Source organism: Macaca fascicularis, chromosome 9 (genome assembly GCF_037993035.2).
Source record: "Macaca fascicularis isolate 582-1 chromosome 9, T2T-MFA8v1.1".
NCBI lineage: Eukaryota > Metazoa > Chordata > Mammalia > Primates > Cercopithecidae > Macaca > Macaca fascicularis.
In genome coordinates, this window is record NC_088383.1 from 94,852,973 (window position 1) to 94,869,120 (window position 16,148).

General features: G+C 38.9%; 2 protein-coding genes across 3 annotated transcripts in view; one reads left to right on the top strand and one right to left on the bottom strand.

Moving 5' to 3' along the window:
- The window catches only part of PRKG1 (protein kinase cGMP-dependent 1), a 1,337,040-nt gene that overhangs the window by 593,772 nt on the left and 727,120 nt on the right, over positions 1 to 16,148 (bottom strand). The window lies entirely within an intron of this gene.
- CSTF2T (cleavage stimulation factor subunit 2 tau variant) lies at positions 9,219 to 11,586 on the top strand. Its single transcript, XM_005565845.5, has one exon. The coding sequence runs from the start codon at positions 9,265 to 9,267 to the stop codon at positions 11,140 to 11,142; it is 1,878 nt and encodes a 625-aa protein (XP_005565902.2). The 5' UTR covers positions 9,219 to 9,264; the 3' UTR covers positions 11,143 to 11,586.

The following is a 16,148-nucleotide window of genomic DNA, read 5'->3' on the forward strand; positions in this document are numbered from 1 at the left end:
TTAACAACTGGCACCGCAAAGGTCTGTGGGGTTCCTCCTGCTCCAGCTGACTACTGGGCCCCAGCAGACGTAGACTGGCAAATGCTCTCACTATCATTCTGGCTCCAACCTCTTAACAATGCTGAATTGAATCACAGATACACATCAGAATAAAGCCGGACCTTCAGATTCCCAGTTCCAGAAAACTGGAATGACAATGGACTAGAAAGAGAAATAGGAGATCTAATCTTTCAACAGAGGAAAACCACCACAAATGTACAAAGAGACGCAGTGAAGAGGGAGCGAGGAAGGGAGTGGGGAGACAAAGATTTTGAGAGAGAGAGAAAGAGTTGGGAATAGAGTATTCTGAATGCCAACAATTATCCATTTTTTCTTTTCCTAGAGGTTACTGCCTTACGGCTTGTTATGGAGTCAACTATGTCCCTCAAAATTCATATGTTGAAGCCCTGCCCGCATTGTGACTGTATTTAGAGACAGAGCCTTTAAAGAGATAATCATAATTAAATGAGGTCATATGTGTGGACCCCAAATCTAATACAATGAGAGTCCTTATAGGAAAAGGAAGAGACACCAGAGTGCCTGCACACAGCAGGCGAAGTGAGGACACTGAGGAGGCAGCCATTTGCAAGGCAAGGAGAGAGGATCAGGAGAAAGCAAACCTATTGGCACCTTGAATTTGAACTTCCAGCATGTAGGACTGTAAGAAAATAAATTTCTGTTTAAGTCTGTGGTATTCTAATACAGCAGCCTAGCAGACTAATTTCTGTGGGTTCTGAGAGATAACAAAATGTCATGAAAAAAACCACCGCCTCTTTTGCTTACCTTGGTTGGAATTGGTTTCTGTATTTGTACCATAAAGCGCTAGCTACTACATTCCTATAAACATTAGATTTTAGGTTTTCTATCTAATTTCTAACCCAATAATCTAGAGTTAGAAGGTAAATTTAAACTGGCATTCCTGAAGTAATGTTTTTCAAGGATCATTCAACCATGATAATGAATCTAAAATATATTCTGTTAAACCGACTTTTGTTATTTTTCAACAGTCTAAGCCTGGAATCAAATGTTTCAGAAAGGCCTCTTTCCTGTAACTTGGTATAAATATAGGCACATTCTCAGACCAACCTAGCCTCAGAAGAGATATACTAGCCAAATTTCTGAAGTGAGTGGCAGTTTACATATTTCTCTGAAGTAAGGTGTTGTATTGTTCTGGTCTCAGGACAAAAAAAAAAAAAAAAAAAAAAAAAAAGATTCATGCGTTGTTCCACTTAAACAGGGTATCTTTATTCAGACCTAGTTACAGGACTTGTACTTTTCCACAGTTTGTGAGGATACTTCTGTGTTCCTTCGGGTGACAGCCTGAAGCACGAATAAGGGAGCTCTGCTTCTTGTCCAATTAGTTATGCCTTTCTATGTTGGAATAAATGGCCTATGTCTGCCAGTGCACACTTAAAAGTAGTAGTCCTAATATCACCCTGAGCAGGACTATGTGCTCAAATAGGTACCTGCGTGGCAGAACAATGTGGTGTTAAATAAGCCTGTATCCTCCATAGTCAAAGTTCAGGCCGGCCCTTTAAATAAAAATGGACCAGTGGAATTCTAGCTGACTAAATATTTGAAGAGTGCATTTCATGGTTTAGTACAAGAACCTAATGTGCACCAAGATGATCAGTAAAATTCTCATTGAAGTATTCTATGAGATCAAGCCTAAAAAGTATCCACTTCAACTACAAATCTACTGCAAGCTAAAATGGCAGTGTTAAGGTTGTACAACTTGAAAATAATATAATCTGACAAGACTATTAGTACAAGTACAAGCCCTTCAATAATAAAAATAAAGATACAGGCCCCCAAATAAATAGCATTAGACTAAAACTTGTGTCTCCTTCCACATAAGATGCTACTTCATCTACTATTACTACATAACAAATGTAGATTAATAATTACCATACAATGTAAAGAATAATAAAAATATAAGTATATCCTGTATTCTGCCACACAACAATCCAATACGGGTGACATTACTCTCATTTAAAAGATGTGGAAATGAAACCACAGAGAGGTGAAGTAATTTGTACAAGGCCACACAATTACTTGTTGAACTAGGTAGCCAGTCTAAGTCACTCTGACATTTAAATCTCTGTGTTCTTAATTCCTTCACTCTACTGGCTTTTCTAAGGGCTGAGAGCATGCTTTGGATGAGAAAAATATGAATATCTAAATCCTTTTACAAGCTAGATCAGTAAGTGGACATTTGACCCTGGTCTAATTTCTTTACTTTCGTGGGCATCATACTCTTAATCTACTAAAAAAACCAAACAAACAACAACAACAAAAAAAAAAACATGGGGCTGGACTTCGCAATCCCTTCCAGGGAGAACATTTGGTTCTGTTCAACCTCAAGTCCAGAAATGGCAGACTCCCAGCAGTCCCAAATTCATGTAATCTGCACTTGCCAATAACAGTGATTCATCCTGTATATAAGTAAATGAAATTCGGGGCCAGGCATCGTGGCTCACTCCCAGCACTTTGGGAGGCTGAGGCAGGTGGAACATTTGAGGTTAGGAGTTTGAGTAAATGAAATTTGCTTTTTATTCCTCTGTATATTGTTTCATATTAAATATGTTTAACATTTTGGGGAAAAAAAAGTTATATACCAAATTAATTTGGGCTCTTTCATTTTATGGAAAAATGCATGCTTTATCTAACCGGATGCCTTATAAAAGTCCTTATGTGAAGTTTAACTATAGTCCTGTAAATTGAAAAAGGAAAACATTTTCTCAATTGCTTCAGTCTTTATACCTCACAGTCCATCCGTTACCACAGCACTGACTGTGATGTCACAACTGCAGTTAGTTAAACTCAGAGACAATCAGGAAAAAGGCCAAGGGAGATGGTGTCCAGGCAACAATAACTTGTGATTACTCTACTACTTGTGAAATAGAAAGTTTAAATTCAGGAGACCTGCTTTCAGATTGCTGTTATGCCACTTACTAGCTATGTATCCTTAGGCAACTCACTTAATACAACAATGATTTATGAACTTGATTTCTTAAGTCAAATGGTGTGTGTTCAAATCCTCATTCTGCTAGTTAGCATAGGCACACTAGTTAACTTCTCTGTGCCTCTGTTCTTTACCTATAAATTGAGGAACTATGACTGCCTATCTTCAAAAGGTTGCAGAAAGAATGAAATATTATATAAAGCATTTATCAAAGAGCCTTCTCCCTACTAAGTGCTCAGTGTTTGCCTTTATAAAGTATCTGCATTTTGAGTGAGTCCATTGTTAGGTAAAGTTCTACGTAATAACTCTCTGAGTTTCTTCATTGTTAAAAATCAGGAAACAATTGTATGTACTTCATAAGACTGTTATCAGCACTAAATGTGGGAACCTAGAGAAAAGTATTTTGTAAGCAAAAGGCTCTAAATTATCATTTGGTTAACATCTATATTTTGTTATTGTAAGATGATCTTGTATTAATTGAAAAAATATTTACTAAGTGCTTATAATATAAAAGGTACTGGACTAGGCATTGTGCAGAATATCAATCAGATATAGATTTTATGGTAATACAAGAATATTGATACCTCTAATATAGAAGATAATGAATGCCAAACCAATACTCTAAATGGAAAGTCTTTGAGGTAAGCATTGAAGAACAGAAAGATTTAAACACGGGGGAGGGAAGAGAATAAGAGGAAAAAAGGAGGCATTTCTGACAAATAGTATCACAAAAAGTTAGGAGTTGAAAAATTACAGATCATGTATGGTAAAAAGTGAGTGGTACAATTTAGCCAGAGGAGAATATATGAAGGGATGGAGGGCAAGTAATGAGAATGAAGCCACATATAGAGTATGTTATATGTAGGAAGAACAACTGCCACAATTTAGATTAAAAGTTATAAGGAATTAAAAAGAACCACCTAGGTAGAAAATATATAGAAAAGGATTAGATAAGTTTGGTATTCTTAAGCCTCTGCCATTATTATTCTATGTTCGTGTTTCAGGAGGTGGTGAAGGAAGCATACTGACTCTCACATCAAGTTCATATTCCTGAATCTGAACTTCAAAACCTTTTGTAATCTGTCCCAGAAGCCCATCTTTTGTCACACTAGTCACCAGCTCTCTTGGTTTCCTCTGAGGCCATGAAAAACACCAGGTCCCAATTTCATGCGTTGGCTATTACTCGCTTCTGGTATATTTTCTTCATCTTCTACCTATCTATGCCAGATTATAACCCATCCCTAAATCTCATTTCCATCAGAAAACTTTCCTTGATGATCTAGACCATATCACTCTCTTCCATCTCTACGTACTTTATTGCATATCTATCTTATCAAATGGCAACCTGGAAGAACTATCACTGACCTAGGAATAAAATGACAAGGGTCCTGGCAGCATATCTTCTCTTTGATTTGAGGCACGTTATTCAATGCCACAGGTTCTGTCCTTGGTAAAATGAAATATTTGTGAATTAATAAACTTTAAAGTCATTTCCTATCATGCATTCAACAAATATATAATGAACATCCACCTGTGCTGAGCTCTATCACAGGTGTTGAGGATATAGAGGTGAAAACAAAATATTTATCTGTTTATCTATCAGCTATCTATACTATAATTGCATTCTGGTTTTGTCTTCTCTTTTTCTTTTGGATATGGAAGTTTTACTCTGTTGCCCAGGCTGGAATGCAGTGGTGTGATCTCAGTTCACTGCAACATCCACATCCCACATTCCAGCGATCCTCCCACCTCAGCCTCCAAAATAGCTGGGATTAGAAGCACGCACTAACACATCTGGTTAATTTTTGCATTTTTAGTAGACATGGGGTTTCACCATGTTGGCCAGGCTGGTCTTGAACTCCTGATCAAATGATCCACCCGCTGCCGCCTTCCAGAGTGCCAGGATTACAGGCGTGAGTCACTGTGCCTGCCAACTATGATTGCATTCTTATAATGTGGTGGTTCTCAAAATTGAGCTTGAATTAGAATTACCTGGAAAACTTGTTCAAAGATTTCTCCATTTCTGATGCAACAGATTTGGAGTAGGGCCCCAAACTTTTATTTTCTAAGATATTTCCAGGTGATGCTGATGCCACTGAACCAAGGACCACATTTAGAGACCTTCTGTTCTGGTAGACTGTCTATTGTTTTCACTGCTGTATTGTCAGTGTTTGGAATAAATATTGATGGAATTAAATAATACATTTGAAGCACTTAGTTAACTGATAAAGGGGGATATACAATTATTTTATAGTTTAGAAGAAAAATTGCAATTTTACTGAAAGGTAAAGGAGTTACTATAATCAGGAAGGTACAAGTTATAAGGAATAGTTTATATACAAAGAAAAACAAAATTACTTCTAACCTAGAGGAAAGGGTAGAAAGGTCATAGAAAGCTTTGTGGAGCAGTTTATTTGCGCTATTCCTTGAAGGACCCGTACACTTATTTCAAAAATGCCTGTCATTACTCAAAATATTTTTAGTTCTTGTCTTTGCAATTTGTCTACTTAATCTATAGTGAATCTTTTCTTTTTTCCCTATACTCTATGGTGAATCTTTTTCTTAAATTCCCTCAAAGATTATAGAATTTTTATATTCTGATGTAAGGTTTGATATTTAGAATTAGCTAAGCATGACATTTTTGCCAAATCTGGTCAGGAAGTTGGGTGATTTTGTTGCATAATCCTGTTCTTTGTTAAAAATAAAGTACACTGTTCAGTTAGTGTACTGATTTTCTAGTATGACTTACAAATGAGGCCCAAAGCAATTTCAGGGTAGAAGTTCAAAAATCAGTCTGAGGCCAGGTACAATGTCTTATGCCTATAATGCCCAATCTCTGGGAGGCTGAGGCAAGTAGATCGCTTGAGTTCAGGAGTTCGAGACCAGCCTGGCCAACATGATGAAACCCCGTCTCTACAAAATACACAAAAAACTAGCCATGAGCGGTGGCATATGCCTGCAGTCTTTACTCGGGAGGCTAAAGCAGGAGCCCAGGAGGCAGAGGCTTGAGACCAGGAGGCAGAGGCTGCAGTAAGCCAAGATCACACCATTGCACTCCAGCCTGGCTGACGGGAGTGAAATCCTGTGTCAAAAAAAAAAAAAAAAAAATCATTTTGAGCAATGGATTAAGTTTATAGTTTCTGAAAGTGATTAGAGGACAGCTTCCATTTGGCCATACATTCTCTTGTGTGTTTGAAATCAGTCTTAACATATTTGGTATCAATCTATTGAAAGAATCAACATCTGAACATACACTATACCACGTACACTTTTCTTCAGAGTGTATGCCATGCTATAAATATCTAAAATTTAAACTTTATGGGAATAAAAAAGCAGTATAAAAATGGATGTTCTTCCAAGTTAGATCTATTAAAAAAAATATGTACTGGTACCAGGAAATATACATAGGTTTCTCTGAGCTCTTGATGTGGGGCCATTCAGTTAACAATAAGTATTAGTTTATGTGTTCTGGGCATGGAATTACATGGTGGGTCACACTGGTCCTGTATGAAGGGGGGCATGACAAATCATTCTACTAGTTTGCAATGGTGGGACTAAAGAGAACATGGAAAGCCTGTGACTAAGGCACACTCTATAGTCATAACTTCCCCCTTCTTGTTTTTCCCCATAGTCCTTCAACTACTCTCTGTTCACCCAGTCTTCATGTCCAGTGTATCTTCAGTAGCAGATCAGCATGTACTAGAATAGTATATTAATAGTAAATTAATAATGTTTTTAAAACCTTTACCTAAAACCTTTTAATAGAGTATACTAAATTTAGTTCGGTCTGATATAAATGAGGAAATCTACTAACAATCCCTAGGACCAATTATTCTTAAAGATCTCCAAACCAGCAGCATCAGCGTCACCTGAGAGCTTATTAGAAATGCAAATTCTCCAGACCTGCTAAAGCAGAATCTGACTTAACAAGCCGTGGCTCAAGGTGATTCTGATGCATGTGAGGACCACTGGTTTAGATAGTATCAGCAGTAAAGAAACTCTGTCAAGCTGTGCGATCTTCTATGAATTTTGCAATGTATTATAATACCCCGTTACTATCTTCATGATTAGTACATTTAATACACACACAATTACACACATATTCAACTTGTAAGTTACCCTTGACGGAACATGTATAAAAAAGGTATGGCTTCTCTTTGTAAAGTGATGGTGTAGAAGGAAGAAAAATAAATTTGTCTTTAGTTTTTTGAAATGATACTATCCTTAACCCCTCCCCTTTTGTCCCCAATAAATGAATCACACTGGGGAAACATTGCTAGCAGGTGACTATTCTGTTTCTTTGATATAGCAGGGAAATCTTGTTAGGTGATGTAAATGCACCTTATCATTTGCAAATATAAACTGTCGTGCGTCTTGGGTGAACAGCTAAGTACAGAACCGTTTCAAAAACTTGAAGGTAAATGGATGTCTTATTTGCAACTAAACCATCATACTCATGTCAAATCTATTCATTGGACGAGGATTCTGCGGATACATAATACAATTTTTTGGCCGAAATTTAGAAGTTTCATAATCCACTTAAGAAGCATATTTCAGAATAAAATAATTCTCTGTTTTGGAGTTAAAGCACAGACTTGGAGCAGTCCAGTCCACAGATGTATAATGCAATATATACATATAATTTTAAATTTTCTAATAGCCACATTTTAAAAAGTGAAATGAATAACATTAACTTCAAAATAATTTTTTAATCCAGTATACAAAAATATTACATTTCAACTTATAAACAATATAAAATTGATGAGCTATTTTTACATTTTTTGGTATTTGATCATTAAAATCTTTCATGTGTCTTACATGTATGGCATACCTCAACTGGAATGTTAAATTTTGACTGGAAGTACTTTCTTTTTATTTCTTTTTTTGTTTGTTTGTTTGTTTTATCTTAGTGTTCTGTGAAATGATTTTTATTTAAAATACAATTTATTACTGCAAAAGTAGATTTTATACCCAAGTTGTCATAAATACTAAAAAAAGTTTTCCAATAGCCTACTGAACATTAGTTTTTATATTTAAATTAATAAAAAATGAAATTTAAAATTCAATTCCTCAATCACACTAGCTGCATTTCAAATATTCAATATGCGTAAGGCAGTGTAGATCTGGAGCTATGCGAGACCAACCTGGGTTAGAATCCTGACTTTGCCTCTTTCCGGCTGCTTGTCCTTGGGAATTTACCTAGCCATCCCCAAGTTTCAGTTCTATCTTCGAATTGGAGTCGAGGAAATCCCACAGTGAATATGTTTTAACTCCTGCCTGGAAAGCTAACAGCAGAAGACAACCACTATTTGTTTTTCCCTTCATGGAAGTGGTGGATTCACTGCATGATATAATAAAAATCAGAACCAATCAATGTAGGGATAGTTAAGTAAATTTCATTATTCCATACTCTGAAGCCATAAAATGCTAATAACTAATTTATTTAATCACCAATTAATACTGAAATCGGTTATTATTAAGGAAGAAAACCGTAATATTAGGAATAGCACGACTGCTGCCCGTGTGCTCAAAAAAACCTAGAAGGGTCTGCCACCCATCCATTAACAGCGGTTATAGGAAGCAACAGAGCGGGGGCAGGGTCCAGCAGGCACACGCTTCAGTTTATATTTCTTGTCAGTTAATTTCCAAAAACGTTGTTCTAAAAAGGAAATATAATACTGTTTTACTTTAAGGGGCAAATCTCAAATGTGCTTTGAAACGACTACGCTTTTGCCTCAGTCTGGAATGTGATTTGAAATCTAGCTTAACTATACTATAATAAAAGGCCACATGAAAATACTTTGTCAGAACGAAAAACATGCAGCCTTAAATCCGCTTTCGGTTGGCGGTTTCCCGCCGGTGGAACGGAAGCAAAACCGCCTTTGACGTCAAGGGAGGAGTCCCCTCCCAGTTACTATGGTGAAGTCTATGCGGCCATCTTTACTGTGGTCATCTCGCACCAAGGGTGTCGTAGCGGGGCTGTTGGGGCTCCACAGAAAGTCGGCGGAAGGTGAAATGGGAAAGGAATCATGCGACTCTGTAATAAGAAGCTGACAGAACCACGAAGGATCAGGGACTTAAAGCATTAGATAACTTGTTAGTGGGATGCAGGTTCCACAGGCAAGCAGAACGATTCAAGCGAATTAGTAAGGTTTCTGCCCGGATCTTGAGAGCCGCTTCCGTTGCTCAGCGGAAGTGTCGGTCGCAAGAGGACAGACGCCTGGAAGAATCCGCTATCGGCAGTGTGCACAACCGGAATCATGTCGAGTTTGGCGGTGAGAGACCCGGCAATGGATCGATCACTGCGTTCCGTGTTCGTGGGGAACATTCCGTATGAGGCAACTGAGGAGCAGTTAAAGGACATTTTCTCGGAGGTTGGTTCTGTTGTCAGTTTCCGGCTGGTATACGATAGAGAGACGGGAAAACCCAAGGGCTATGGCTTCTGCGAATACCAAGACCAGGAAACCGCGCTTAGTGCCATGCGGAACCTCAATGGGCGGGAGTTCAGTGGCAGAGCGCTTCGGGTGGACAATGCTGCCAGTGAAAAGAATAAGGAGGAGTTAAAGAGCCTCGGGCCTGCAGCGCCCATTATTGACTCACCCTATGGGGATCCCATCGATCCAGAAGATGCCCCTGAATCGATTACCAGAGCAGTAGCCAGTCTCCCCCCGGAGCAGATGTTTGAGCTGATGAAGCAGATGAAGCTCTGTGTCCAAAACAGCCACCAGGAAGCTCGAAACATGTTACTTCAAAATCCACAACTGGCTTATGCGCTGTTGCAGGCGCAAGTAGTGATGAGAATCATGGATCCAGAGATTGCTCTGAAAATTCTTCATCGGAAGATACATGTCACACCACTGATCCCAGGCAAATCTCAGTCTGTGTCTGTCTCTGGCCCTGGCCCTGGCCCTGGTCCTGGCCCTGGCCCTGGGCTCTGCCCAGGACCTAATGTTCTGCTGAACCAGCAGAATCCACCAGCTCCTCAGCCTCAGCATTTGGCTAGAAGACCTGTGAAGGACATTCCTCCTCTGATGCAGACTCCTATCCAGGGTGGAATTCCAGCTCCAGGGCCAATACCAGCTGCAGTTCCCGGACCTGGTCCTGGTTCCTTAACTCCTGGAGGAGCAATGCAGCCCCAACTTGGAATGCCAGGGGTTGGCCCAGTGCCTTTAGAGCGGGGACAAGTGCAGATGTCAGATCCTAGAGCTCCTATACCTCGTGGACCCATGACTCCTGGTGGTCTACCTCCTCGAGGACTGTTAGGAGATGCTCCAAATGACCCACGTGGAGGGACTTTGCTTTCAGTCACTGGAGAAGTGGAGCCCAGAGGTTATCTGGGTCCACCCCATCAGGGTCCCCCCATGCATCATGCCTCTGGTCATGACACTCGTGGCCCTTCCTCACATGAGATGAGGGGAGGGCCATTAGGAGATCCCAGACTGCTAATTGGAGAGCCCAGAGGCCCCATGATAGATCAAAGGGGTCTACCTATGGATGGTAGAGGTAGTAGAGATTCTCGAGCGATGGAGACTCGCGCCATGGAAACTGAGGTCTTAGAGACACGTGTAATGGAGAGGAGAGGAATGGAGACCTGTGCCATGGAAACCAGAGGGATGGAAGCAAGAGGCATGGATGCAAGAGGATTGGAGATGAGGGGCCCTGTCCCCAGTACAAGAGGTCCTATGACTGGTGGAATTCAGGGTCCTGGTCCCATTAATATAGGGGCAGGTGGCCCTCCTCAGGGACCCAGACAGGTCCCAGGCATTTCAGGGGTGGGGAATCCTGGAGCTGGTATGCAGGGTACAGGCATACAAGGAGCAGGCATGCAGGGAGCAGGCATGCAGGGAGCAGGCATGCAGGGGGCAGGCATACAAGGAGGAGGGATGCAGGGGGCAGGCATACAAGGAGTGGGTATACAAGGAGGAGGCATACAGGGGGCAAGCAAGCAAGGTGGAAGCCAGCCTAGCAGTTTTAGTCCTGGGCAGAGCCAGGTCACTCCACAGGATCAGGAAAAGGCGGCTTTGATCATGCAGGTTCTTCAACTAACTGCAGATCAGATTGCCATGCTGCCCCCTGAGCAAAGGCAGAGTATCCTGATTTTAAAGGAACAAATCCAGAAATCCACTGGAACTTCTTGAAAGATTTTAGAAAATATTTGGCTGTAGTCTCAAAGTTTATTCTGTAGCATGGAGAATGGGTGCAAAAAGCTGACTTCTGCATCCCCACACTTGGATTAGGGTTTCCCTCCTCCTAGAACCTAATCTTACTTTTTGTTCTTTTTATTTCTTTCTGTTTTCCTTTTTTATTTTTAATTGAGGGTGGGGGGAGGAGGGAGTGTGTCTGTTCACTTTAAGTTACTGTAAAATAACTCTGAACATGACAACATTATGCCAAATAAGATTACAAAGAATAAGCAGCAATATTGAAGTGTCTACAGTATGTTAACTACATTTTTTAAATGTTGAGTAAAACTTTGTGAAAACTGCTCATAAAGACTAAAAGTTGACCTGTTAAAACGTTAATGTACTAAGATGGTTTTAAGATTTTTGGTTGTATAACAAAATAAAGTTTACCCAAAAGTATAAGACACATTTTTTGGTAAACCATTTAAAATACAAAATCCTATTGGAGGCAATAGGATAAGCATTGTCTTAGTGTTTTAGAATTATTTTTGAAATATTAGAGTTAACAGGATAAGGTTAAACTTGTATTAGAATTGTTTTTTTCTAAAGTTGTGTTACCTGAAAAATCAAGGAGTACACCTGGTTTACTGTTGCTTCATTTATCCCAGCCTTCAGAGACCAGCAAGGTTCTGCCAGGCCCCAAGCATCAGAGCATGTTGATTTTGCTGTGACAATTCTAAAATCAACCAGGTTACTTAAGTCCACTCTGATGAAACCCTATCTCTCAATACCTTCCAATTTCTCAATAGTCTTTAAGCCCTAAATCTGAGTCAGTAATTCTCTCACATCCTTCCCAAAAATCAGTGTCTAGGGACCAGTTGATCTGGATGAGTTATACATGATATTTGACTTTTCATAAGTAGTAGGTTTCACTAAGTAAACTCTCAGTTTCTTGGTATCTGGCTTTCATATACAGATGGTGTCCATTTGCTCCACCAGACAGAAGTTAAAAACCTTTAGACTAAACAGCATTTAACATGCCTTTTAGTTTTCTTATTTCATAATCTACTTTTCTATCATTAATCATGTTACCAGAATAATCAAGGCCCAAGTAGGTAGAAGTTTTTATATAGCCTGAATACTCAGTTGACTTATTGCTTATTTTACTTTTTGTAAGGAATACAGCCATTTAGTCCTAATATACATACCAATGAGACAATTAAAAATTGGTTGAAAGATGGGGCTTATTACATTGCGCTACTACGACTTTATTTTTCCTTGAAAATAAAGCCTTGAGGATGTGAACACAAACATTTGTATTATAAAACAAGTAGTAATTAATAAAAGCATAAGTTATCAAATATCAGGTGATCTTCTGTGGAGAAGGAAAACCAATATCTAGTTACAGATTACAAAATGTTTAATACAAAGAGCTGAAAATGTAGAAATTCAGTTATCTTCCCTTTGCAAAACGTTTACATTTTAAATTAGTATTCTTTGTTCACAAGGTTTTCACCCCTATGCTGTTGTTTTCTACTACCTGTTTTACTCTGTTGTTCATACTGCTACTTTCCCATGTTTCCTATATGCCTCCCCTCTATTGGAGAGGATAACTCACCTTTACATGTGCGATAGTTATGGTTAATACTAAGTCACAGAGTTGGCTCGATCACTTTGAGATTCTAGTTGCTTTATCTCAAAGCTTTCACTGAAGGGCTCTAACTGAAAATTATTAAATGTTACAGTCTTTAGTCAAATCCCTGCATTATTTAATGCAGAAAATAAAAATACAATTAAGGCTGAGTTAGTATCTGATATGTTTATTTTTAATGAATACATTATGCAAAAGTCTTCCATTGTGGATATACATGGGGCCTGATTACCTTTTGTTTTTAATGCAAAAGGCAGAACTAATGAAATTGCAGTAATGGATGGAACTCTCTTAGAACCATTATCTATATAGTTTGACAGTTGAAATAACTATAAAGACGTGCCATTTTGTGGTTGGTATGAGCAACATCTTGGTGATAGATATTAAGCTTATGTTCCCCAGAGAGAAATCCTCTGTATTCCAATAGCACCTTGTAGCTATCTTCATTACTGACAACCTTAGTTATATTGCAATGCACTGTTTACCTTTTATCTGCTACTATACACTTCCACTCCCACAAACTGAACACAGGGACAGTCTATCTCACTACCATATTCACAGATGGGAAAAGGACAAAATATTCTATTAGAGTTATTAGGGGGAAAAAATCCCATTAAAAGCACATATACTGCCCTCATAAGAGTTTAGATTCAACACAGAACAAATGAGCTATAACAACTATTTCCATTTTAAAAAACAATTAGAAATAGGTTATTAAAAACAATCACCTCTACTCTGTGAAAGCTAAGGAAATAGATTGTCCTCACTTCTGATTCATTGAATGTTCCAATATTGATATAGAAAGCATAGAGCCTTATTTCATTTGATAGTAAAGAATAATGCAAGCAATATTGCCACAATCAGAATCTTTTATGTGTTTTACTACAAAATCATCGGTTATAACCCCTCACATCCTGAATTTTCCCTAAGATGTGTAGACTAAAATAAAATCACCAATTCATTCATCATAATAGTTGAAGATGATGGGGTGAAACAGTGATTTGCTAATGCTTCTTTAAGGCTTATCCTCTTGGGGAGTACATGTTTCTTGGGATTATGAAATGATCAACTTTAATCAGTGCCTGCCCATTAGCCCTTGCCCTCATATTACTGATGATTAATACCAAAAATATGTTTTAACATCTGTTGACTTCCTAGGATTTTGGAGTATTTGATAAGATATAAGCTAATGTGAATCCCAGACAAAGGTAGGCTAATCTAAGTAAGATTATGTCTGGTTTTTCAACTACACTTTTCAGAATTCTAATGGTAGAAAGACATTTTAAAAAGAAAACCGTTAACATAATCACAGCTTGCAAAGCTTCTTGTTTTTCCATGCTGTGATGGGACATTGGTTAAGCACACAGAACATAATTTCCTATGGCGTGTCAGACCTTTCTCTTAGGTCTGAGGAGGTCTATGGATAATTATGTGCAACAACCTACTGTGGCAGAGAAACTGAATTAGCAGTTACATCTGACAGTCTTCTCACAAAAGAATGTCAGTCTCTCATTATTTTATATCAGCTAATCTCTAGATGGACTTTCCTGGTTGAAGCTTGCTTTCTTCATCAGTCTCTTATCAAGAATGCTCTGGTTAAGAACTGATTCATATTAAGGACATTATTAATATATTGTAAGTATCCCTAAATATAAAATTTAATATTAAATATTAATAGGGATATTACATGATATTGGCATACTATATGATGTGCTTATACATATTTATTTCAAATGTTAACTGACCCAGATCTTTAAATATTTTCATTTGTCTTTATGCACCCTGAAACAAAAGTTTACTTCTTTGGTTGAAAATTCACCTTCACAAATATTCATATTACCAATTACCTTGCTCATAAAATATTAACTAGCATGTTTGTTCTTGATATTATTCTATAACAATATATAACATGTAATTTGAGGGCAGAATTGTGTCAAAAGTGACACTTGGGAGTCGGGCATGGTGGCACACACCTGTAATCCCAGCACTTTGGGAGGCTGAGGGGGGCCGATCACTTGAGGTCAGGAGTTCGAGACCAGCCCGGCCAATGTGGTGATACCCCATCTCTACTAAAAATACTAAACTTAGCCAGGCATGTTGGCAAGCCCCTGTAATCCCAGCTACTTGGGAATCTGAGGCACGAGAAGTATTTGAACTTGGGAGGTGGAGATTAGAGTGAGTCGAGATTGTGCCACTATACTCCAGACTGGGCAAACAGAGTGAGACTCTGTCTCAAAAAATAAAATAAAAAATAAGTGACACTTGGGGTAACATCATTAAAAATCAAAAACCTGGTGCTTATTAAATACTGCACAAAAAGCACCCAAATGTTTACCAAATAACAGCTTTTGTTTTTCTTTTTTTAAGACAGTGTCTCACTTTGTCACCCAGGCTGGAGTGCAGTGGCACAATCTCAGGTCACTGCAACCTCTGAAGTGATTCCCCTGCCTCAGCCTCTCAAGTAGCTATGATTACAGGTGTGTGCTACCGTGCCTGGCTGATTTTTGTAGTTTTAGTAGAGATGGGGTTTCACCATGTTGGCTAGGCTGGTTTTGAACTCCTGACCGCAAATGATCCACCCACCTCAGCCTCCCAAAGTGCTGGGATTACAGGTGTGAGCCACCATGCCCGGCATTTAATAACAACTGTTTATAACCAAGAGTTGGTTTAGATCCCCAAAATAGGTAACTATCCTTTAATCACAGGGTTTTAAAAATAAAAAAAATAAAAAGTAGATAGCTAATTACAAAAAATACACAACATTCTCAATCATAAATAATTTTGTATGATTAAGTACATATAATATCTGCAGACACTTGAAATGAATCTCATATGTGTTACAAAGGTTGGTCATTTTAAAAATTACATCTGCTGGGCAGATGTAGTTGTTAATGCCTGCGATCTCAGCACTCTGGGAGGTTGAGGCACAAGGATCACTTGAGCTCAGGACTTCAAGACCAGTCTGGGCAACACAGGAAGATCCTGTCTCTATAAAAAATGTAAAAATTAGCTGAGTATGGTGATGTACACATTCTTTAAGTGAATCTTACAGACTCATTTTAATTTAAAATGAGTGCCAACACTGAAAAATGGTATAGTTGGGCTGGGCGTAGTGGCTCTTGCCTGTAATCCCAGCACTTTGTGAGGCCGAGATGGGCAGATCACGAGGTCAGGAGATTGAGACCACCCTGGCTAACACGGTGAAACTCCGTCTCTACTAAAAATACAAAAAATTAGCCGGGAGTTGTGGCAGGCGCTAGTAGTCCCAGCTACTTGGGAGGCTGAGGCAGGAGAATGGCGTGAACCCGGGAGGCGGAGTTTGCAGTAAACCGAGATCACACCACTGCACTCCAGCCTGGGTGACAGAGTG

Coding starts and splice junctions, on each gene's coding strand:
- CSTF2T (XM_005565845.5), top strand. CDS start 9,265: ATGTCGAGTTTGGCGGTGAGAGACCCGGCAATGGATCGATCACTGCGT.